Here is a 26,165-nt window from a genome sequence, read left to right on the forward strand (position 1 = left end):
CCTTTCCCAACTTCAGGAAGTGGATTCGTTTGCTAAAACAGTCTCCTAACTGGTCTTCCTGTTTCTACTCTGGCCTCCATCTGGTCTAGTTTCAAGCCAGCAATGCGAGGGACCCCTTAGCTCTGTGGCTCATATTCGGTCCCTCTACTTCCAAAGCCCTCCAGTGGTCCCCCACCTCACTCAGAGTAAAAGCTGACATCTTTCCAATGGTCAGTGTGGCTCCAGGCATCTCCCAGGTTTCTGGTCACACCCACCCCATTGTTATTCTTAGAAAACACCAGGCTTGGAGTGCCCTTCCTTGAGTCATCTACAATGGGGTTTCCCCTGGCTGCAACCCCATTAACCTTTCCCTGCTCTCCTAGATGCTTGTCAACTTCCAGCATTCTCTACAGTTTTCTCACTAATTATAATTATTATCTGTGGCCTGTAGCAGCAGAGTAAGCTTCTGTAAGTAGGGGCCTTCTTTAGTTTTGTTCACTGATATATCCGAAGTGCCAAAAGAGTGCCTTGTGTCTAGCAAGTGCTTGATATATATTTATAGGATGAATGAATGAATGGTAACAGAATAAATGAATATATACACATGAAGACTTGATTCCCAGTGACCACAGCTGTTTTCGTGGGAGGAGCAGCTGGCCAGGGTGAGAACTGGCAGCAACTGATTCCCAAGAATATAAAATCTCCAGATCATGCCATGCAGATGCAAATGGGCTTGCTGCTTTCTCCCAGTGCCTGTTAGAAAATGGACTGCAGGTTCTGCTTATTTAAAAACAATAACAACAAACTTCCAGTGCCTTTCACGGATCTTCAGGCCAAGCTAAATTGTCACATTTCAGGCTGCCTGCATTGTGGCTCTGCGTTCTTCCATTAATGAGCTTTGAGGTCCTGGGAAAGTCAATTAACTTCATGGGGATCCAGCAAAATAAAGGACAACTAATTTTCTTTCCAACTTAAAAAATCGCAGCATTAGGCAAAGGGTAAAAATAAGTTAATCCCCGCTTCACCACTCCTCTCTTTCTTTCAACCAATTTCTAAATAAACACCCAGATTTTAACAATTCACTCTCATAAGAAAACAGGCTCTCCTATCTGGCCCATCTCACAAAAGAAATGATATTAATGGCTGGGTGTGATGCAGCTTGTACTATTGCAGGTGATTCCTGAAGGCGGTGGTTCCAAAGCTACATTAAAGCTTTTGTTTAATTTGGAACAATGGCCCTGACCAAACAAAAAGCTTCTCTGCAGACAGCATTAAGACAGCTACCATATAATGGCAATATGGGGTCATTGCTCAAAAGCTAGATTCTTGATAATGTAGAAGTCCTTTAGGAGCACAGAGATATTCCAACTTGCATCATCTTACCACTTCCTGTTGAACCTTTAGGCCACAAGTAAAACGAAGCTCTCAAAGTACCTGCAGCAATCTGCTTTGTGCCGACAATGTTAGCAACCACGTCTGTAGAAATAATAATCGCTTTCACTTACAGTCCGACTATTCTATTAGCCTCATATGCCTCGCACCTTCCTAGCACTGAGGACACTGAGATGTAAACAACACAATCACTGTTCTCAGAGAGGTTTTTTCCACATAAAAAGGAAAAAAGTGTTTTAAAAATTAAATTACTGAAATTACTACCCAGATACAAATATCTTTGACACCAATGGTATTCTAGACAGCCCCATCATTTATATAGATAGATACACTTTTTATTGCCTTTTCCTTCCTTCTTTTTTCTTTTTTGCCAAAAATGAAAATGCATTTTATCTAATCATAGCATTTTTAAAAAGGCTTTAAAAAATCACACTATAATAGTTAATGCTGTTCCACTATAAATATAAATCTACATCACTTTAATGGCTGATGTGTCCTTTCATACAGTCCTTTAATGGATTTACTTTGGCAATTCCCTACTGGTTAACTTCAACATACATCTTTATGTGGCAACCCAAATACTTATTTAGGATACATTCCTGTACATCTATCTGTGTGTGTGTGTGTGTGTGTGTGTGTGTGTGTGCGTGCACATATTTATACATATGTATCCCGATTGCCCTTGAGTAAAGATAGAGTATCAGCCTCCAATCTTCATTTCCATAAGCAGCGGGTATGAGTGTCCATTCTTAGCATATCATTTAAAAAAAAAATCTTTGCCAATCTACAAGTTTAAAAAAATGGATCTAATTCTTGTTTTCTTTTACATTTATATTGTTGGTGTGATATATTTTAAGAACATCCTTACAGGTAATTGATATTTCTTACTTTGTTAATTGCTGCCTGTTCTTAACTCAATCTCTTAGTTCCTTATTTTATTATTGATTTCTAAAAACTCTTCCTCTCTAAAGGCTACTAAAGTCTTTCTCATCATATACAAAATGAATAATTTTCCTAAATTAGTTACTTGAATTTTTACTTTGTTTTTTTAATGTTTTTTGGTAATGAGAATCTTTAAAAAAATGTATACAGGCAAGTCCATCAAAATTCTGTTTTGTGGTTATGCCCTTGCATATATGGCCTCATTTTTCTTTAATATTATATAGTTACAGCTTTTTTTCTCTTACTATTTTTACATTTTTAATTTTCACATTTATATCTACTACATTTAAGAGGTCACAATTAAAATCTTACTATAACTTTTTCAGAAATCACACAAAAATATATGAAATCAACATGATCATACAAAGTGGGTTTATTTAACCAAAAGTACCTTTTTTATTTTCAATTTAAAGATGGACTTATGGGAGGGGATGGATATCCAGTAGCTCTTTTCACTTCCAAAGACTGTAGTATTCAATTATCAAAAGACATGAAAAATCTTCTTATTTTTCTGAGCTAACATTATAATATTCTTTTTAGTCACCAATTCTGTTCACTGAGTATGTTTTATCTTCTCACTAGACTACAGATAGATGCCTTTGCATTAAGAGAGTAGGCTGAGATTCTCTGATAAGTTGTCCATGAAACAGTAGTCACTGGATCCACACAATTTAGCATATAGTTTGGCACATGGTAAATTCTGTCTAATAAAAGAATTTTGTGTGTCAGACACATAGTAAGAGCTCTAGAGAATGAGTAAGATGATAAGTGGTTAATAGGGTATATTTAGAGTAATTAATCCAACAGCAACATATGGAATGAACAGAGATTCAAGAAAAAAAGAGAGAGGTAGGTCAAGTAGAAGTCTACTGCAAAATCTAGGCTTCCACTGAATGGGCCCACACAAATAGGGTGGGTAGAAGTTAGCAAAGGAAGATTAAACCAAGACAGCATTGTAAGCCAGCCTGAGGGATAAGAATGAATAAAAGCTCCATGGACAGAAACCAGGAAAGTGAGAAGAAGAGCAACCTAAGCAGGACAGGGATATGAGTAGTGGTTTTGGTACCAGATATACTGAATTTACTTTCAGTGGGCCAGCTGTCTCATAGACTGTCAAAGATACAGGACTGGGGGCACCTAGCTAACTGGAAAGGAAAGCAGCCATGAGAGTACTTATAAGGTATCAGATACTGTCTTAGGTATTTCATTTACAGAACTGGAATTTAAATTTCAGTCATCGACACATTAGTCAGAGACAAGGTAAAAGACCCATAGAACTTGGTTAGATTATTGTTCTACCATTTCTAGCTAGATAGACCTTGGGGCAACTTACTTACTCTCTTTGTAAACCTAAGTTTTGTCATCTAAGATATGAAGCAAACTCTGGAAAACAGTATGGAGGTTCCTCAAAAAGTTAAAAATAGAACTACCTTATGACTCAGCAATTGCACTACTAGGTATTTATTTATCCAAGGGATACAGGTGTGCTGTTTCAAAGGGGCACGTGCACCCCAATGTTTATAGCAGCGTTATCGACAATAGTCAAAGAATGGCAAGAGCCCAAATGTCCATCAACGGATGAATAGATAAAGTAGATGTGGTATATATATGTATATATATATATATATATATATATACACACACACATACATATACACAGTGGAGTATTACTCAGAAGTCAAAATGAATGAAATCTTGCCATTCGCAACTACATGGATGGAACTAGAGGGTATTGTGCTAAATGAAATTAATCAGTCAGAGAAAGACAAATATCATATGACTTCACTCATATGAGGGATTTAAGATACGAAACAGATGAACATAAGAGAACGGAAGCAAAAATAATATAAAAACAGGGAGGGGGACAAAACATAAGGCGACTCTTAAATATAGAGAACAAACAGAGGATGGGTTATGGGAGGGGGGATGGGCTAAATGGGTAAGGGGCATTAAGGAATCTACTCCTGAAATCATTGTTGCCCTATATGCTAACTACGTTGGATGTAAACTAAAAAATTAATTAATTAATTTTAAAAAAGAAATGAGGCAATAATAGTGTCTACCTCAAAGAGCTGGAATAAATGATATAATACATAAAAAGCAAATAGTGTTGATGTCTAACTCAATAAATGTGGTCACTACTGGAAAAACCAGAGAACTTAATAACTGGCTTTAAGGATGGTCCACATTAAGGGATAGAAGATAAAGGTACTTAAACAACGGAAGCATATTTAGAGAAATGGGAAAGAACCTTGAAAACACAATGTTATGGAAATTACGGAACCAAGAGTTTCAAAGATGGAGTTACTTAATCCAGTTTAGTCATGAGGATACAGAACCGAACCATTCAGCCCTGGTTGTTCTTCACATGAGTAAAGCAAATTGGATAGTACCACATACCCAAAGTTGGTCATCCATGCCTGGAGGGTTCTTTTTGATAAAAGCACCATAGTACGTAGCAATATTCCGGTGATGAGAATATTTCTTCAACATGTTAATTTCTTGTTTGATTTCTTCTTCTTCATCCTGTATTAGAATAATAAATATTCTGTCATGAACATCATCGTCTTTAGTAGGATTCTGTTTTTCATCACCATCTATATCAACTATGTAATAAATTCTTTAAGCTTTTTTTTCATCTGTGGTGATAAACAAGCACATTGACTATGAAGAAAAAAACAAATTACCAGACATCAAATTGGCCATCCTAGAGCCTCTTCTGTTTGTAAACAGGCATACTATGCAACCAGCTAGAAAGAAAAATCTCATCCTTTCACTTGGAAAAGAGCAAGGTAGACAGACTATTGAAATAAAATTCACTCTCGGCTTCTGGGAACTATGTCCACTGAATACCTATCACTGATCATATATGGTATAGGAAAGATTAGGGAAAGAAAAAAATACAGGCTCTGACATTTAAAATTTGTTAGGTTCATTTTCTTTGAAGCCTACTTTTATTGAAGTAACTGACTGAAGATGATGAAAGTCAGCTGGGTAAGTTCCCTAGATCTGAAGAAGCTCACAAAACAGGAGAACTCATCTCACCTTCTGGAAACTAAACATAAAAAGAAAGGGGGAATGTGGCAGTGCCATGGATGTGAAAAGAGGTAACTCTCCTACAGACTAAGTTGCCTGATGTTCAGGTTTCATTCACTCTGTATTTCAATTTGGAGGTCCATCAACTTGGGTACTTTTGGAGGTCCAGGCACTACCTTGGGGTGTGCATGTGATCTCCCATAATTTTATTTTGATATGTACACATCAGTTGGATTTATTTCCAAGATTGGCAGGACAAAATTCCATCCCAGGAGTTGTTTTGGGTGTGCATTAGTAACAATTTTCTCCGAGTGTAGGTTGTAACATCATCTTTACCTAAAAGGCTGCACATGCTGTGTACCTGTCTGTCCCCTTGCAGCCTGGACTGCTTAGCCTCACTTCAGTCTCTCCATTATTGGGCCCTTCTGCAGTCTTCCATGTGATGTCTTCTTTCTCCTTCCTCCCCTTCACATAACTTTTACTCATTATTCCTAATTGAGCTTAAAGGACCCTCCTCATGATGTCTTCCCTATTTCTGTCAGGCCATGTCAAGCCCCCCCGCTGCATCGTATCCAGCCCCTGCTCTTCACACAGGCACCATTATTTGTGGGTACAAATAGTTATTGTGTGGAGATGTGTCATAACTGCTCTTCTACTTGACTCTCTTCTTCATAGGTGAGCTCTTCTCTGTCTTCAGGTCTCAGTTCCAGAGTCCCTTCCCCAGCAAAGGTCTCTGATCTGTCTGAATTGGTTCTAGCCTCGTAGATCATCACATGTGCCTTCGTTTGTAGCACTACCAGAATCGCAATCCACACTTATCCATCCTATCATTTGATTAAAGTCCCTTTTCCCTATCAGCTCGTACCAGCTGTGAACACAGGAATGGAGCCTCCTTTTGCTCTCTGAAACATGCCCAGCACCATGCAAAGTGTCTGTGAACAAATACAAATAAAAGAAAGGACACCTGCAAGGACCCCACTACTACAGCGGCATCAGGGGTACTTGAGAGGCAATGGTAAGGGTGATATGAGAACAGTGAACGGCTGATATTTCCTCACCATGCAAAAATAAGTTTTAGTGGAAAACAATGGAGGTTTGCAAACTTGGGAGAGCAAAGCCTCTTACATGTCACAAGGCTTAACAAAATCAAAGACTAACTGATGTCAAAATAGAAAGTGTAAATGAGGTGCTGAGCTAAGGAAAAGCATGTGGCCCCAACAATGAGGAGGGGAGTCCAGGACCAAGGGGCTGGGACAGTGGGTGAGGGAAGGGATGGCATCTGATGACCAATGGATTCTTCCCTGCAGCTATGGGAGACTATTTATACCTTCACCATAGCCTGAGGACAGACCGACCTTCACAGACCTTCTACTTGTTGAAAGGCCCCCGCAACACGCCTCAAATGTCTTACTACACTGCACTACGGTGCAGATTAAGCTATTTTAAACTTACCACGTGGGTCAAGTAATTGTGGATGAATGCAGGATGTGAGCGTACGGACTTTAGGGAAGCCCAAACAGAAGAGGGAAAACAAACCTGAGGATTTCTGTGGGTAGCCTGCTATCGACAGCTGCTTCCATTAAAGAGGCAACTACCTGGGACAGTGAAACACCAATCCCTTTCCAATGGCAGCCTCCCAGGCTCACCTTCGGTCATTCTTAGGGACAAGTTGGTTGTCTAAGCATTGCTGACAGCCTCCTAGGTTCTCAACAGGATGAAGGATGACGTGGGACAATCCAAGAAAGGAAAAGTGTCTTAAAAAAGCTTACTGTAGGGGTGCCTGGGTGGCTTAGTCAGTTAAGCGTCCGACTTTCGCTTAGGTCATGATCTCGCGGTTCGTGGGTTCGAGCCCCGCATCGCGCTCTGTGCTGACTGCCAGCTCAGAGCCTGGAGCCTATTTCAGAGTCTGTATCTCCCTCTCTCTCTGACCCTCTCCTGCTCACGCTGTCTCTCTCTCTCTCTCTCTCTCTCCTAGAAATAAATAAAAAATATTTAAAAAAAAAAGCTTACTGTACTATTAAGAAAATGAGAACTTATCAAACAGTTAAATAACAGTGTGATTCAATATATAATTAAATCGAAAATAAATAATATTGGAGATCAGAAGGAAGGCAGCAAGTTCTCCATCACTTTGCAAAGGTGAACTGAGGCAATATGAAAATGAAGAAAGCATATACACTGAGGCAGAAAAATAAAGGTGGGCAGATGGGGTGCACGTTCACTTTGGGCTCCACTCTTTTCTGGCTACACGGTCTTAGGAAAGCAGCCTCGCTTTTATTTTTATTTGTATTTTTTAAAGTTCTATGTATTTAAGTAATCTCTATACCCAACGTGGGGCTCGAACTCACAAACCTGAGATCAACAGTGGCATGCTCTTCCAGCTGAGCCAGCCAGGCTCAGCTATCTTTTAGGACTTAAGTTTTCTCATCTATAATTACATACAGATTTTATAATAGTATTTAACTACATGCCCCAGTCTTTTGTGATATTTGAACAAAGTACATGAAAGTTATAAATGCAAAATAAACACTGTGATTAATCTTGTCAAACAACAAATAAATAAATAACAAGGGTGGAAGGGCAAGAATGGAAGTATATTGAATTTTAGTTTAAACTCCATTGTTTCCAAACACAATTATGGAACCACTGTGCGTCATCGTTATGTAGCTTTAGCATAGAACCTTGATCTGGATCTTATATGACCTTGTAAGTGGGCATGCATTTCATCAGGCCTTTGGGGCTACAGTTTATCCTGATTTCTAGTCTAGGGCAATGAGGGCAGCAAGTTAGGCAGTAGAACTGAAAAGCACACACTTACTAGTAACTACAAGAACTTACTCAACCATTTGATAAGCCATCCAACCCTCTCACAACACAGCTCATTGAAAAGGATGAGTTAGAATGCTTTCAAAAAGACAAAGATAACAACAGAGGCTAGAATTAGATTACAAAGCTGTAAGAAAAGGATGTCTTCTGTTTTGTAAATGGATTAGTTTTAAGAATTAAGCGAAAGGATCAAGCTCAATGGGAAACAAATGAAAAAAAAAAGTAATGGTACTAAATTGTCACAAATTTTAAAAGGGAGTAATTTTAAAAAGCCAAGTCTAAGACATTAGGAAGAACTATTACTTCAGTACTGATACTTCAAAATCTAGTCCAAGCTGATTTATTATGTACCCTCAGGCACTGCATATATACTCTGTGGATATCAGTTATTTTCACCTGCGATTGAAAATAAGAATATCTATTTAAGCTGCCTCTCAGAGCTTAGGAAAATTAAGTGCTTATTTAAGCTTAGCTTTATTATCAAAATAAAGAAGATCTTTTTTTCACAAGATCATGGGAATCTATTTATTGCTTAGTATTTGTGGTCGACTTGGACTGAGAGGGAGGCAGAGGGAGTAGACAAGCCATGATATTTAGCAGCCTCCTTTATGAAGAGAGGGAGTCCATCTTCCTCTTCTTGTCGCTGGGCTTGGTCATGTGACTTGTTTTGGCCAATGGGGCATTTGCAAATATGACGAAGCGGAGACTGGAAAAGTACCGGTGCACCTGGGCATATTCTCTCATTGCTGGCAGAGAAGCCTTCCATGTGAAAAGAAAGTGGGTTTCAAATGCAAGGGAATAGATGTTTCCAGTAGTCAGTAGTACTGACTACTTCTAGTGATGATATCATATAACAATATGATACCATGGTTATTTATATAGCCAAAGCCAACCTCCACTATGTCCCAGAAACTGTGTGTGTTCCCTTATTTCATACTTAAAACAGCTCTATATAAGTAGATGATTTAATTATCCCATTTTACAAATGAGGAAAATGAATTTCGGAGAGGTTAAGTAACCCCTAAGTTCATTCGTATTTTAAATGTTAGAGCTAAGATTCAGAGCAAGATTCCTTTGACTCTAAAGCCCGCGCTCTTAATTCTATACTGAAAACTCCAGTTACCCATGGTGATAAAACTAAAGCTGCTAATCATGAAAGAAGTGTCTGGGAACATTTTAAGTCAGGGATGAAGAGAAACCTGCCTTTGGTCCTCCAATTAAAGAAGCCTGTTAGCACGCAATAGTATTTGCTTATGAATGATATCAAGGGATAAAGGAGGGATTTTAAGTTGCATATTTAATACGTGTGGAATATACTTGAAGCATCTACCGTATGCTAGGATTTAAAAATGGAATTAATAAGACACTTAATATTAGTGTGCTCCATAACAAAGAGTTTGCCCAGCACTCAATTCTCAATCCATGGAACAAGAGTAAAACTGAGCAACTCCTGTAATAATCCGAGGGACTGGTCAGTCTGAACTCGGAAGTATGAGATGCACAGACCCATCAGTGCCACCCCACCCTAGGCAGATGGGCACCAGGTGGAACCACCTCTGCTCCTACTCAACTGTCCTGCTTTCCATAGCACGTGTTGGCATTAGGCAGTTGCTTGTGTTAATTTCCCTATCATTCTCAACTCAACTGTTGATGGAATAGGACACAAAGTTGAAGATACTTTGCTATTAAAAAATCCCAGACTATTAGAATTTAAAGGGGTTTGTTGACATCTTCTAGAATGTAGTTGAAATACATTTTAAAATAATTTATAATAGTGAAATCCTTTCCTCCAGTAGAAATTTGATTCAGGATGCCAACATAGAGCATCAACAAAAACTAGACTTTTAAAATCAGTAACATTTGTTTTTGTGAGTGTAACTATGTCATATCTAATTATAAAATTAATCAATGAAAACAAAGAAGCTGTTTTAGTGAATACACTAGGTGTCTGAAACAAATATAAAGTGCCATATCAGCTTCAGGATCTTATTAATTTTCAGTTTTGTTTTGTTTCCATGGCATAGAGGAAACAAGATAAGTAACTGCAAATTTCTCTTTTTAAAGAGAAAACTTTGACATTTCAGTGGAAATTCTTCTTCCTGAATGAAACTGAGCACATGATGGGAGTGACCTAGCAGTACAAATTAAGAGGTTGCCATTTTCCAGTGTGTTTGTTGGTATATAACATACAGTTGGAGGTTTGTTTTATCACACTTTATTATATATGAAAATGTAATAAAAGTCAGATGATAATTAAGCATGTATGGATCTCATAAAATTATCTCAAGGTGGGGTTATGCACCTGTAAACTATATTTTTATAGATTGAAGGAACAGACCCAGAATGGTCCAATGACGTAAGCCTTGCGAGAACTGGGACTCTGCCTTGACATTCTGCAGGCAGTGCCTGGATTTGCTATATATGTTAGCCTTAAGCTAACGAATTCATTCAATAAACATTTAACTGCCTACTGTACCCCAGGCACAATGCTAAATGCTAATGATATAATAATACAATAATGGGCATCACAGATTCAAGCTCAGCTACAATGAAACTTAACTATAGGCTAGTGAGGAACACTGATGGAAATCAAAGAATGACACAGATGCATGAACAATTACAAACAGGAGATATATGGGTAGCTAATCTAATGGGAGGCATCAGGGAGGCAGCGTCACGAATTTCAAGTTTGAGCTGAATTCTGAAGGCTATGTGGAGGTTACTGTGTTGGGAAGGAAGAAAATGTGTGACGTAGTAGGAGTATGGACGGAACTGATTTTTGTGCAGAAAAATAGTGATTGCCAAGGTCTTGTAGCTGGAAGGGGTATGGTATGTTGTCTCCTACAGGGACTGTTGGTACCATGGAGAGAAAAAGGGAAGATGTCTGCAAGAGACACTGTGATAATAATATGCACTGAACATAGTGTCCTGCCTATTGTTCTCAAATGCCTTCCTTATAAATAACTATGCTTACTTCTCATAGAAACTTTATAAGAGAAGTGGTATTAGCCACAAGACAAGGTTAAGCAACATGCCCAGGGTAAGGGAGTCCTGAAGTGTCAAAACTAGAATACACCCAGATGAAAGTGCCAATCTACAGTGTTCTTAGTTCCCTTGAGGCTAATCTTATCTCTCCCGCTGGGAAATGCTGCCCCTTAGAGATACAGCTAGCACAGCCTGATGTGCATTTGTCTCACATCCAAACTTCCACTGATGATGACTCCTTAGGAAACCATGAATTAAGAAAAAAAAAAAGACCCTTGATCAAGTAACACGGAAGTAAATGAGTTTTTCTCCTGGTAGTATTGTCACTAACTTGCGAAAAGTCTGCCATAAATAAGGCCCTTATATTCTCAGGGACCCTAGACCTATAATTCAGGTAACAGCTCACAGGAATTGGAATGAGTCTTTTCTGATGGTATAAGCAGTGTAATTGATAATGCCTTCCCTTTGTGCTTTGGTTACTAGGAGAAAATAATTTTTGAGTTTTCAGTGGCTTATCATTTGGATTTGTTTTTTCCTTTATCTGGCTTTCCACTCTTTATATTTCCTTTGGTCTCTTGTTTTCACATATATATTATCCTTTTGTATAGCAGCTACTATGCACCAGGTTCTAGGTTAGCAAGCCCTGCAGGAGGTACAGAGATGAAAAATGTTTGGTTTCTGCTCCTGGCTCATTAAAGTCAGTAGGCTTTAAATGAGAGAGCACTTTCCATAAAGGGAACACAAAGGGTGAGCTTCAAGTCACTGAGAAGACAGCCAACATACCGATGGGGAAGTCAAGCCACGAAAGAGCAAAAGAGCGCAATAAGAGAGAACCTGATACATCCCAAAGGGGGACATACATCTGAAATGGAAACACGTTGGCAGCACAGAGGAGGGGATGAATCTACAGAAGGAGACCCCACACCCCACTACTGAAAAGCCTAGTTGCAAACCTGGATTTGAATAGTACACTCACCCATCCAGGTACCCCTCATACCTCTGGTGTGCCAATACCCTCACCTACATGCATCTCCACTTCACTAGGGGGATAAGAGGATTAATGATAATTTTGATCAAATGCTTAGAGGTACACAAATGAAAGGCACTACTGAAAACAAACCATAATGAGGTAAAAATATGTTTAAAACTGAGTGAACTTAATCGCTCAAATCATTAATTTGGGGAACAGAGACAGTAGCCCTCAGGGTGATTCTTTGCTCTTAAGGAATCTCTCTGACATGTGTACATACACATAGGACAAGTCTACACAGCTGGGCCATACACGTAGTGTGTATGTGCACGTGTGCAGAGACCTAGACAGACATAAGCCACCAAAATGTGGAAAAGTCTGTAGGCAAGACAGGGGGAGATGCTGAAATGTGCAGGTAGTGGGCAGCTCAGCTTGTCCATTTTTAGAGCTCTAGAAGCTTTCTAAGTTCCAAATCTTGTATACCATACAGAACTGGAGCACTAAATATAGCCCCAAAGGTAGAAGGTATTATGGAGACAAAATAGCATGTTTATGTCTTCTTTGTTAAAAGTTCTCATCATGTGCTGTATCTGATGGCCTGTCTGCTAAAGACACCTACCTGAAAAGCCCCAAAGGAGAAGTCCCAAAGAGGTGTCCAGACAGGTCTCTGCAGCAGAAGGGCGTGGGCTGGGGATTCCTAGGCTTTGCTGAACCCACCTGAGAGTGAGACTCCTACAGCTCCCTTCTCCCCACCCTAGCAACACAAAACTGAGATCTCATCCTCAGACCTCACCTAACTGTCACTTTATCAGGAAACGTACTGGCCACCCAGATAGATTCCCTTCCTCTTAAATTCTCTCTTAACACTCTCTGTACACTCCTTAGAAGCTAATCAGAATTGTGATTAAATAACTGTTGGGCTGTTTTCCACGTCTTTTATACATGCTGGAACGTAAGATTCTAGAAGACAGTGCCTGTGTCTGTTCTACTCACTGCTATCACTTTAGAACACAGCATACCCGTTCATTCTTAAATGAATGAATGATTATGGTTTCAGTCTTCAGCTTCTAGAATCTAGCTGTGCATTCTCTCCTAGATCCTGCTCTATACTAGATCATTTTGTATATGTTCCGGGTGAGCCTAATACTGCTCAGGGTAAGACTAATCACTCTGTAACTGAGGTGGTGAAGACAGGGCTGAGTCAAACTATTTACACGCCTTAACAAGAGACTAACCCAGGGATGGTGCATAGTTCATAGCACAGGCTGCCATTCCCCACACTACCATCTACTAATGACAGAGGTGCAATGCACACTCTAAACTCCTCTTTCCATTCTGATTGCCTCTCCCATTCAGGCATTCACAGTATCTTACCAGGACTAATAATTAAAATCATTTATTGGGGACCTGTTATGTGCCAAGCACTAGATATTATATCATTTTAGGCTCAGTACAAGTTTGTGATGTCTGTATTTCCAACCAACACATAAGAAAAATGAGACTCATGGGGCACCTGGGTGGCTCAGTTAGTTGAGTGTCCAACTCTTTTTTAAAAAAATTTTTAGTGGGGCGCCTGGGTGGCTTGGTTAAGCGTCTGACTTTCGCTTAGGTCATGATCTCGCGGTTCATGGGTTCGAGCCCCGCGTCGAGCTCTGTGCTATTGCCAGCTCAGAGCCTGGAGCCTGTTTCAGTCTGTGACTCCCTCTCTCTCTGACCCTCTCCTGCTCACGCTCTCTCTCTCTCCTAGAAATAAATAAAACATTTAAAAAAAAATAAAAAAAATAAAAAAATTTTTACTTTTATTTATTTCTGAGAGAGAGAGAGGCAGCGTGAGCAGGGGAGGGTCAGAGAGAGAGGGAGACAAAGAATTCGAAGCAATCTCCAGGCTCTGATCTGGCTGTCAGCACACAGCCCGACGCAGGGCTCGAACCCACAAACCGTGAGATCATGACCTGAACCGAGGTCAGACTGTTAACCAACTGAGCCACCCAGGTGCCCCGTTGAGTGTCCAACTCTTAATTTTGGCTCATGATCTCATGGTTTGTGAGTTCCAGCTATGCACTGGGTTCTGTGCTGAGAGCACGAAGCCTGCTCGGGATTCTCTCTCTCCCTCTGTCTCTGCCCCTCTCCCTCCCAAGGTCACTGTCAGTAAGGAGGTAGTAGGTGATCTCAGCTCTACCTGAGTCTGCAGGCCATGCTCCACAGATAACCCCTCATCTTTCATTACAATAACAGGGCTGTGGGGGAGCGTGGACATGCCCTAACTGGCTGACTTCAAATTCCAACTCTGCCATTTACTATCCGTGGGGCTTGGACAAGTTACTGAGGCCCCTCGTGCTTTCAATTACTCATTTGTAAAATGAACACAGTAGCAGCGTCCACTAACAGGAGTTGTTTCAAGGATTAAATGGCCTAATATATGTCGTACCAAGTACAACAGTGCTTGGCACGTGAGAAGTACCCAATTCGTCATTTTTATTTTGACCATGGTTGTTGGTGTTATTCCTATAATGTTATGCTCTGTGCTACCAATTGTTGCACTGAACAGTCTCTCCTTGGGAGGGAGGAACGAAACTTGCTTGGAGCAGCATGTGCCCTGGCTCTTCAAAACCACCCAGGTGAAAAGATTTTAGTTTGGTCTACTTTCAGCAAACACTACTATGGGCAAAGCTCTCTACCAGAGGCTCTAGGGAGACCACTTCCTTGTCCTTCAGAGAAGGATAGAGCCTGGTCATAAGCTTTAGCCACAGGAATTCAGTAAGCAGGACTGAAAATAGGAACTCAGTCAAGCACGGTTTATAATGGATCCTCCTAGTAGGCAAATCCCATTATACTACTTTACCGTTCAACTTCTGGCTTCCATATTGGCTCTTGCACTGGCTTGGGGGAGAGGACCAGGACTTATAGTCTCCCATCCCTGGTTTTAAAAAAAAGTTTATATATCTTTTTTTTAATTTAATGTTTTTTATTTATTTCTGAGAGAGAGAGAGAGAGAGAGAGAGAGAGAGCGCGATCGTGAGCAGGGGAGGGTCAGAGAGAGAGGGAGACACAGAATCTGAAACAGTCTCCAGGCTCTGAGCTAGCTGTCCGCACAGAGCCCAACACGAGGCCCGAACCCAGGAACCATGAGATCATGACTTGAGCTGAAGTCGGACGCTTAACCGACTGAGCCACCCAGGCGTCCCTATATCTCTTTTATATACTGGATTTTTGCCTAAGAGCATCTGATCAAAATTTTCTATTGGGAAAATAGAAAATTTGAAAACTATGTAAAATCCTATCATGCTATTGAATTCCTTCTTGACCTGGCCCTACCTCATCCAAAACGATCTTGTATTGCTCTCTCCTCAACCCTTTAAAACTAAATCATGTAATAGGTTCCAGAATATATTTCACGGTATTTCAGCCTCCATGCCTTGGCACAGGCTGTTTCCTCGGTCAGGAATGTCTGTCTGATTGTCCTTACCGGGCTCAGTTACTCTACCTCACTGTCAGTATCAAACTTTATAAGTAACCTGGTTCATGAATTTTACAACTTTATTATAAAATGCATTAGTTTTCCTTATAAATATTTAGGGCAAGGTTATATAGTTGTGAGTTCCCCTTCAGGCAAAGGAGAACTTTTTTCATCTCAAAGTGCTTGTCAAAACCTTGGTGTTTAGTAAATGTTTATTGAATATATTGATGAAAAAAAACCCCACACTAAATTAAACACTAAATGCCCTTCTATGTTAATTGGAGACCTATAGCAATGTGGTTCAGATGATGGATTTCAAGAATACAGTTAAACTGCTCAGGCTGAAATAGTCACCCCAGCATGTACACGTGACATTGAACCAGACACTTATAAGCCCCGTCTTCTGGCCTCTGTAATGGCGCTGCTAATGGAAGTTGTTTTGTAGGTTACTGAAAGGATTAAATAATGGAAAGTACTTAAAAGAGTTCTGGCTCATAATAATCACTCCACCAATGTTGGTTACCATTATTATTATTTCTGGCTGAAACATAACAAAGCCTCTTAGAGAGGCACTTAAGAACCAAATCAGTTTTAAGCGCATCCACTACAATGGAATTTGATGTCATCGTGTAGCAATTCTCTTGGTTTTACCCACTCAGCATCCTTCCCACCCTTTTCTCAAATGTCTCTCATGCTTTTCTTTCATGAATCGACCTTCCCAACCCTTCGTTCCTAGAGCTTCCAGGCATCCAATCCAGATATGGAGGAAGGAAACACGGGTTGGCTCAGGAATGGGGACATGACCCAAGTTGTACCACTGATATTCAGACTGGCACTTTGCTGAGACTAACAATAATGAAGTAATTAGAACATGAGCCTGAACCAGTTGCTGAGAAGAAAGCAGAGCACAAAGAGAGAGAGAGACAATATTACTAATCACAGTATGCGACTTCCAATAATTTCCATTTTCAGCTTCATTCGATTTGGTTTGAGTGGGCCTTTGGTACTACATCTCACAATGTCCTGAGTAATATGATCGAACCAGTCCTTGTAAAGGTGAAAACCTATGATATTAAGTTGTTAGCTCTTTAAGCTCTGTGTGGGCTTCAAGGTATCCTTGTAAAGGGACTAGTTTACACCAGGAATTTTTATCCAAATGAAAGTGAGAGTCATTTTCAGGGTGATCAAAGAACCACAGTCTCTTCACATATGGTGGCCAGAAAGCAGTGAATATAAAAGCCTAGAAAAGTTCCCCTCTGACTTTCACGAATCTGGGGTTCCTTGAGGAGCCTGTAGAAAAGGCAGGTTCTGAGGCTCCAGCAGGAAATTCGACAGCCAGTCTAGAAATCTGCATTTCTCATGAAGACCACCGGAGGGCTGACAGTTCCCTGAAGCTAGTAAGTAGTCCACTTTGAGAAACGCTCCCCAAGAGCCCCCAATATTGTTTAGATATTGTAGGCAAATCTAGAGTACACAAACCCAGCTGGGAAGGAATCCCCAGAAAGCTGCGAAATGAAGAAATTCTCATAATTATTTCAGGAACTAAAACAACTTCAAAGACTGAGCCTGACTTGAAGTACTAATTCTGAAGCAAATATTGGCAATTTTGGAAGTGTCTCAGCAGTAAAACCAGAAGAGCAGAAGCGTAATATCCAGTTCTCTCTGTGGTTATCTTCTATTAAAAAAAAGAAAAGAGAGGAAGTGGTGTAGAATAAAAACAATAATTTAAAAATTGATTTCAAGTTTATGGTTTTATCAATTTCATTACAATAAACTATAGTAACTTTGCAGTAGATCCCTGCAAACAATTAACAAAGACGACCTTTGAGAATTCATCTCCGTTTTTAACAGAGCAGCTATAATGAGCGCAATTATAATAATTGGTAAGAAGCTTTTGCAGCATTCCATAATACACAAAAGACAACATGGCAAAATGAAATAGATTGTTTTCTGAGGATACCACACAAATTCCACAAGGAAATCTTACACTGCCTGTAGTGTGTAAGGGGGTGATGCAAAAGTCATTTGATGCTCTATCACACGCTGAGAGAAATAAGAAAACTATCTCCTGATGTGGTATCCATATTTATCTTTGTTAAAGGGTCAGTGGTTACAAAATAGTCAATGATGCGCCTGAATCAGGGAAACTACCCAGCCTTTTCAACAAGGGTTCCTTTAGAAAATTACGCCAAAATAACATAAAGCATCCACTGTATGCAAAGGATTGACTCTCTATGTGCTGGCAACAGCCTTAGCTCCGTACCACCCTCCGGAGAATTAAGAAAAGAGACTCTCAAGTTATTTTCTATAGAGCTTCACTATCTAGTGGAACCCAGTTTAAAAGAGCTAACTGACACTCCTTAAAGTGAAAATACATATGCTGGGATAAATAGCTACATTCATTCTGAGGCAAGGTGGTCTAACAATAGTGAGTGGTTCTTCAAGCAACTTAGAGTCTCAAAAATAGAACCAGAAACTAGACAAGTAACATCCAGTGCTCTCAAGTCATACTTTGCACATCAATATACAGCTTTGTGTGCTGAGATTAATGATGTCAATGGAAATCAACTGTGGTTCCACAGAACCACACGAGAAGAATTTTACAACATGAATGTCTTAGAATCCACCCACAACCAGTAATTGTTAAATTGCCAAGTGCATCACATTATGTGGAGATCCTAATCAATTCAGGGGAAAATATAGTAGTATGACTTCAGCAGAACTGCAAAATAAATGGACCTGTTTTGTGGTAAAAACTTTGTAAAGGGTTTACATACTTATAATGGGTTTCTGTGTAAAGACTGATAGTACCTGATCTTGATTTTTGTGTCAGATTTGCTAACTGACCACACCAGTATCCATTCTCCCTTCGTGCCTGACTAACAGAAGCCAGATTTTTCACTGCACGTATTGGAAGAATAAAAGACTACATTTCCCAGTTGCCCTTGCAGCTAGGTATATCCAGTGAAAGCAGAAGTTAAGTAGAAATGTTGTATACAAGTAGAAAAGATTTTAGTAGAAGGAGCTCTTTTCTGTACGCTTCTGCTCCCACCCACTCACTCTCCTTTTCTTGCTGCCAAAGAATGTGATCAATGGAAATCTGACAACCACTTCAAACCACAGAAGTGACCTTAAGGATGGAAGCCACTTGGTCACATTGTTGCCATACATCCCTGGGCTGTAGACCTCAGATGCTTTTCACGTAATAGAGCAAAACACTTGCGTATACAACCTTTGTTATTTTGAGTTTTCTGCTTCACGTGGCAAAATCTAAACCTAATTAATATAGTCTACATGCAGTTTTTTATTCAGTAAAGGCCAGGCGAACTAATAAACTAATCAGGATTAAATATTTGAACTGGTTTGGAACCTCTGAAATTTGAATAATGTATTTATTCTGAATAAATAGAATAAATAAATAAAAGGACACATAAAAGGGAGTACTACTTTAAGTGCCAATAAACATGGGAACTATTTTTTGCCAGTGAAAAGTATCTATAATTTAAAGATGAATTCAGATCATTAATAAGTAAGGAAAGGAAGTCAGTACAATGTGTGGTATAAAGGAAAATTAGTGAAATCAGATTATGGTAAACAGTGTACCATATATATACTTACCAAAGGTAACAAACTAGGCCAGAAAAGATATAGATCGAAGTCTGGCAAGCAGATATGTTGTGTGCCTTTTAAAATTTGTATGTTGGTTCTTGATATCTTCATGTGGTTCATTCATTCTGAGTCTATTTACGTTGAATAAACCACTTCAGGGTCGAATGAAAACTTTAGTCTTTTAGCTTTTAGCATGCAGACATCTTAGAAAAATCCTCAAAACAACAGAAAATTATTAACATGCTTTTGATGTCCAGTGAGTCTTTTGAAGTCTTATTTTTGCTCTGTACTCTCAAAAAGGCATTAAAATATTTTAAATAGTCCCAGCAAAAAGATTGAAAGCATAAGATTGTATTTAAAATGAAGTATATTCCTTTTGATCATGTAGGCAGAAATTTTGTTTCAGTGTTGCTCCATCATAACATGAAGTTTTGGTTATTTGGATTATTTGGTCAATATTTTTGAGGAGGGAAATACTTATTTATGTTAAATATCCTACTAGGATTTTAGAGCTTCCCAAACTCTTATCTACTCCAGTGTTAGGTGGGCCTTTGGGAAAACTGTTAACACCCATTTCTTCTGTGTAATCTCTGTATTATTCATTTAATACCTTCAAATCCGTGTTCTGTCTTCATATGCAAATATCCTTGTTTGTGTTTATGTAAATTTGTGACACACATTATTCACTCTAACTACATAAGGCAGTGTGTAGGTATCTAATTTAATTAGATTTATCCATGGTCTTCTCAGTCAGCTGTTGAATACTCTTGCCACTCTGTTAAGCACAGTGGGGAAAGATCTTAGATGTTTAAGAAGATTCTATTTCTAAAAAAAAACGATTTTTATTACTAATTTCTCTATCATAAATATATAGCTACTGAGATGGCAAGATAAAGATACGTTACCCCTGTGACATCCATAACCTTAATGGCTGCAAGCTGGCCTGTTTTAACATGACGACCCTGTAAAGAAAAAAAAAATAATAGAAGACTTTAGTTCTGATAAGCAATGTCCACATTCAGTTCCAACTATGGAGAACAATGACCTAAATCACTGTTACAGAATGCTGATGGGGAAGACAGACAGACAGACAGATACACACACACACACACACACACACACACACACACACACACACAGAAATCACAGAAATCTTAAATGCTTTAAGGATCAATTTCTATTTAGCGTTTACTTTTTAAAACATCTCCATCACTTTGTTTTTCGGGTTTGTTTTCATAGTGGTTGTCACGTTAACCAAAAAGAAGGCAATATTGAATAATTTGATTCTATCTTCTCTCCAAGGTGGGAGTTAAGGGTTTGTGTGAGAGGAAGGGGAGTTAGGTCTGGGTGGGGGGACACACGTATCTCCTCTCTCAGAAAATATTCAGTAGGTGAAAATACTTTAGTTTCCTTGATTACGAGAATATCTTCTTTGTATCCAGTCTTAACTGGATATGACTCTGCTATTACTTAAGACTGTAAGTTTATCTTTACCTTAAAAGTGAGCCTAAAATAAAGCAGAGAGCAATACATCCAAATTTGTGATCAAAGGGGCAGTGTTGAACAGAAGCAACTATTTCCCCAAGGCCGGCATCTTGGGCCTTTGGAACCACAATGAAGTGTCGGCCACGCAGAATCAGAAGAGAATAGGGTGTTGTTGTGAGGGAGCAACCCCAGAACAGAAGCTTTCTCTTCACTTGCTCCTTGAGAAACTTAGAGTCTACTTTCCATTCTCAGTAGCAAAGATGGTCAATATGCCTAACTTTTAAATGCATTTTATGGGGCGCCTGGGTGGCTTAGTCGGTTGAGCGTCCGACTTTCGCTTAGGTCATTAGGTTAGGTTAGATCTCGCGGTTCGTGGGTTCGAGCCCCGCGTCCGCTCTGTGCTGACTGCCAGCTCAGAACCTGGAGCCAATTTCAGAGTCTGTGTCTCCCTCTCTCTCTGACCCTCCCCTGCTCACACTCTCTCTCTCTCTCTCCTAGAAATAAAAAATATTTTTAAAAAAATGCATTTTATATATGGCTTCCAAAAAATACACTTCAACTATGACTGCTACCAGGGAGTGTGATACTGCTTCCAAGATTAGTTGGATTCAAATCCCAGCTGCATAACCTTAGACGAGTTTCTTAACCTTCTAGGCTTCAGCTTCTTCATCTGAAAAATGGAAATAATGGTACCTAACTCCTGGCATCGCAGTGAAAAATTAAATGTGATAATGTATATAAAGTGTTTGACAGTGCCTGGCACAGATAAGCTGTCGGCAGATGCTGCCTGTGATTATTTATGACCCTGTCTTGTGCTTAATGTTAAATGCTGTCTTTCCTTCTAGGCCATATGATTCATGAAAGCCAAGGTCATGTCTCATTGTTGTATTTCCAGTACCTGGAATGGCGGGTGCTCACCCCACAGATGAAGTGGTGTGTTTATGGATGAAAACAGCAGATGAGAGAGGCATGGACACTTACGGTTGGGAAGAGGGGAGACACTTAGTGCTGTCTGCCCCTTTGCTTCTCATCCTTCTCAGCTTTTTACATCTATTTTCTCTGATTCTAGTAGTGCTTCCTTTACCTTTCCACCTCCCATTCTGCTCCCTCCCTTTTCTCCTTGGTAACCTAATATGGTCATGGGCACAGCCCCTCCTACTTATTTCAACATTTGAGACAGTAAGGGAGAAGTCTGGTGTGTTACCTCACAGAGCCCTGAACTGAAGCTCCAGAGGCCTGAGTCCTGTCCAGGTTCTGCTCATGACCAGTAGGTTCATCTGGGACAGGGGATGTAACCCATCTGAGCCCTAGTTCCCTCATCTGCAAAATGTAGGGGAAAAGGGCTCAGTGGGTGAAGATGAAGGGAGCAAGTATTATTGTTACCGCCACCCCTTTCCACCCTAAGGAGCATTTGGAAACAGTTTTGGCAATGACTGAGTGAGTAGTGTAGTGCTACTGCAATTCAGTGTCCAGAGGCCAGGAACATTAACTTCTTTCAGTCAGTCTCACACAAGGGAGAAGTAGTAACAGCGCCCTCTGTTGATAAACACTAATGACCTCCAGAGTTGTTCAGGTCCCAGGAAGAGTCTATGATGCTGCGGTGATGACCTTAGCAAAGGAATCAACAGCTTTTCTTTGGGAATACAGTTGACTCTTGAACAGTGCGAGGGTTGGGGCACTGACGCCTGTGGAGTCAAGAATCTGTATATAACTTTCAACTCCTCAAAAAGTTAACTAATAACAGTCTACTATTCACCAAAAGCCTTACCAATAACATAGAACAGTTGATTAACATATAACTTGGGGCACCCGGGTGGCTCAGTCGGGTAAGCGTCCGACTCTTGATTTCTGCTCAGGTCATGATCTCACAGTTTATGAGTTTGAGCTTCACTTTTGGCTCGGTGCTGACAGTATGGAACCTGCTTGGAATTCTCTCTCTCTGTCTCTCTCTGTCCCTCCCCACTTGTGTTCTTGTGCTCTTTCTCTCTCTCAAAAATAAATAAGCGCTAAAAAATAAATATCCCATATGTTATATGTTATATATATTATAGATTGTATTCTTACAATAAAGTAAGCTAGAGAAAAGAAAATGTTATTAAGAAAATCATAAAGAAGAGAAAATACACTTACAATATGCACTGTAAAAAAAATCTGCATACAAGTGGACCAATGCAGTTCAAACTTGTATTGTTCAGGGATCATCTGTATAGTCTTTAAAGTAAGGGCCATAAAGCATACCTCAAACAACGGTTGTTTCTCTACCAAAGCACTAAAGGAGGGTAGGGAAGGGGTGCCTGGGTGGCTCAGTCGGTTAAGCGGCCTACTTCGGCTCAGGTCATGATCTCACGGTTCATGGGTTCGAGCCTTGCATCGGGCTCTGTGCTGACAGCTAGCCCAGAGCCTGGAGCCTGTTTTTGGATTCTGTGTCTCCCTCTCTCTCTGATCCTCCCTTCCTCATGCTGTCTCTCTCTCTCTCTCTCTCTCTCTCTCTCAGAAATAAGTAAGGCATTAAAAAAAAATAAAGGAGGGTAGGGAAACTGAAGGCAAATATAGAGGGTCTGGTTAGTATCGTACAGCTGATTCACCTTGAAATTCTTTTTTTTTAAAAGAGAAACAGAGCAAATTTGGGGGGGGGGGGGGGGGGAGGCAGAGAGAGAGGGAGAATCCAAAGCAGACTCCACAGTATCAGCACGGAGCCCAGTATGGGGCTTGAACCCACGAACTGTGAGATCATGACCTAAGCCAAAACCAAGAGCCAGACACTTAACCGACTGAGCCATCCAAGTGCCCCCACCTTGAAATTCTTTAATGGATCCATATAGCCAGATAAGGGCAAAACCACCTGCACATGGCTTGCAGGGTCCCCTAAGAACTCACCCTCTATCTGCCATACCACCTCGGCAGGCTCCCATCCGCTCTTATTCTGTGGTCCTTGAAACTAAACTATTTGTGTTCTCTAAATGCACTATATTGTTTCTTGACTCTCTGATGATGTGTTTTCTTAGCCTAAGATGCCCTTCACTTCCTGAGTCCCTAGTAAACTTATTCACTCTTCTTAGGTTCAACTTCAGTACCACCTCCTCTGAAACCTCCCTGTCAGTCACTCACCTCTATGCTACCCATGAATGTGTCCATGTTTCTTTTACTGCACTGGGCCCAAAGAACCAGTAGTCCCCGCTGTCTCCCTTTGTTTTTCCTTCCTACTCTCCCTTCCTTCTTCTCTGGCTTCATTTATAGGAGATCCCTACATAGGACCTCTTCCCTTACTCTAATATGGAATCCTCCTGATTCAACCAGAAGCTTAACCAGCAAACTCTGGTCTTCTCTGAGGGCCACCTCTTTCTCTTCCCCTGTGGGAGTCCAAAGCACCTCTGTCAATACACAGTTTGGGAAACACTGCATTTGATCTTTAACTCCTTAAGAAACAGGGGTCCACTTGGAGTTAACAACTGGTTACAAAGACACGTCAACACCTAGTTCTTTCCACCAACAGCCTGGGAGCCAAGCAGATGTAGCTCTCCTGATCCAGGCCCAAGGCCAGGGAGCAGACAGAATATAAGCAATCCATTTCATATTTCAAACACAAGGCACCAGGCAGTTCTTGGTCTGAAATAAATATCTGCTACTTTTTTTTTTGGATTTAGAGTATGTTGTTGTTTGGTCTTTTTTTTTTTATTCTAGTAACTGCTATAATGTCATTAAAGGTAACACTGAGGAAAAAAAATAACCTACTTCTTTCCCATTTTAAATTTCACTTCTGAGCTGAAGAACAGTTCTTGATGGCTCTGACAGATGACTGAATAATATACCCCAGGATGGCAGTTTGGGCTTAAATGAGATCCTGGAGATGCAACAATTAGCACCCTCAGCTCAGTCCTAGGCAAAGGCATCTCCCCGCACCCTGAAAGAGGAAGGCTGCTGAGCTGTCAGCCTTTGATAGAGGAGGGCTACAATGGAGACCGCCTGGCATGAGGTGCCTTTTACATCACTGGAGAATGTCAATCCAAATTAGGATCCAGATTAAAGTTGACTTTGAGGGAATAGCCAGGAGTCAGCTAACCTAACTATCATTAGAAACCCAAGGCACCATCATTGTTAGGACAGTGTTTAAAGATGCAACTTCATAAAGTCACAAAGAAATCGAGTAGGAAGAGACCCTAAGGTGCCTAATCCACTACCTTTTTTGAGATGGGGCCAAAATCTCACAATAAATGAGGACCTAACCCCAGGTCACTTTTTCCTCTTTCCCACTTCTGCCATCCAGCTCCTGAATTAAAAATTATCATTAAAAATTTTTTAAAAACACTACTTTCAATAAATCCTTTCATATTTTACTTAACTGGAGTTAAACATTGAACCGCTCGTCTCTATTTCAGGTAGGATTTAAAGAAAAAAAATTTTCTTTTTTTTTTAATTTGAAGGTAAGGCAACATGGGAGGATTTGACTATGACAGGAGAATTTTAAAGTGAAAATTTAACATTACCCCCAATTTTAATTTATTTTCACGTACGAAAGAAACAACAAATCTAAACAGAGACTCCTTCTGTATTTGGATCTAAAATACATATTCAACCAAAAACAAGATAATTTTTATTCTGGAAAAAAAAAAAACATGAGAGACAAAATGGTTAAAATTTTTTTCTCCGCAAAACTTAGAAAAAATATGTTGTTTGACTGCAGTTGCTGAGTCATTTTTAATAAAAGAATGGTTTTTTTCCCCTAAAATAACCAACAATAACAAAAATAACAGACTAATTCTAGAAAGGCATAATTGGTATTTGAGTAGGACCCAAAGCCTACTGTCAGTCATGTCCTCAAGCATCCGAGCCTGTCCACAAGAAAGGAGGAGGGATGGGCCTCACATCCAGAAGAGCAAGGGTGTGAGGTCACTTGGAGCCAGTGAGCGTGGTCCGGCCCCATCCTCAGACACACACACAAACATACTCTGCTCCCCTTCTTCCTTTCTTTTTCCTCACACTTGAGGTTAAAAAAAATCTGCTGATTCTTGTTCTTTACAAAATAACTCAACACTGCAGTGAAATCTAAATCACTCAAAGACTATAGTACTCTACCCCTTTACCTCCTCCCTAAAATGAATGCAAAAGAAAAACAATGATTTTGTCTGAAATAGCCATGTAAGCCTTGGCTCTGCTACTGCTGTTATTTTTTAAGGAACAGCAAGATGGCTTTAGAGCTGCTAGCCCGAGGCTAGCCTGGAAGAAAGAGTACTTTCATTTCTAGGTCACTGAAATACATTTGTTTCCAGCAGAGCACATGAGCAAACTGGGTTTGTGGAAAATGCAGACGCTCTACCTACTATTTCCTTCCCTGCTGTCCAAGGACTCACTTACAGGTAGAATGTTTTTAGCTCTTTGTGTGTAGCTTACATTAGATCTCCCCTTCATCGAGGAAGACTTCACTTTCCTAATTTCAAGTGAGTGCTCTACCGTAGCATTTCCACGGTATCTTACACAAACCCTACT

The 26,165-nt window shown here is 40.0% G+C and overlaps 1 protein-coding gene across 1 annotated transcript in view; it reads right to left on the minus strand.

The window, feature by feature from the left end:
• The window catches only part of TNIK (TRAF2 and NCK interacting kinase), a 396,954-nt gene that overhangs the window by 149,581 nt on the left and 221,208 nt on the right, over positions 1–26,165 (minus strand). The window contains exons 3-4 of the mRNA XM_077763673.1: positions 20,102–20,158; positions 4,714–4,839 (exon numbers count right to left, since the gene is read on the minus strand). Of these exons, the coding sequence (XP_077619799.1) occupies positions 4,714–4,839; positions 20,102–20,158 (183 nt within the window). The remainder of the gene's footprint in view (positions 1–4,713; positions 4,840–20,101; positions 20,159–26,165) is intronic.

This window comes from Crocuta crocuta, unplaced genomic scaffold (assembly GCF_008692635.1).
Source record: "Crocuta crocuta isolate KB4526 unplaced genomic scaffold, BGI_CrCroc_1.0 scaffold433, whole genome shotgun sequence".
Classification (NCBI taxonomy): Eukaryota; Metazoa; Chordata; class Mammalia; order Carnivora; family Hyaenidae; genus Crocuta; species Crocuta crocuta.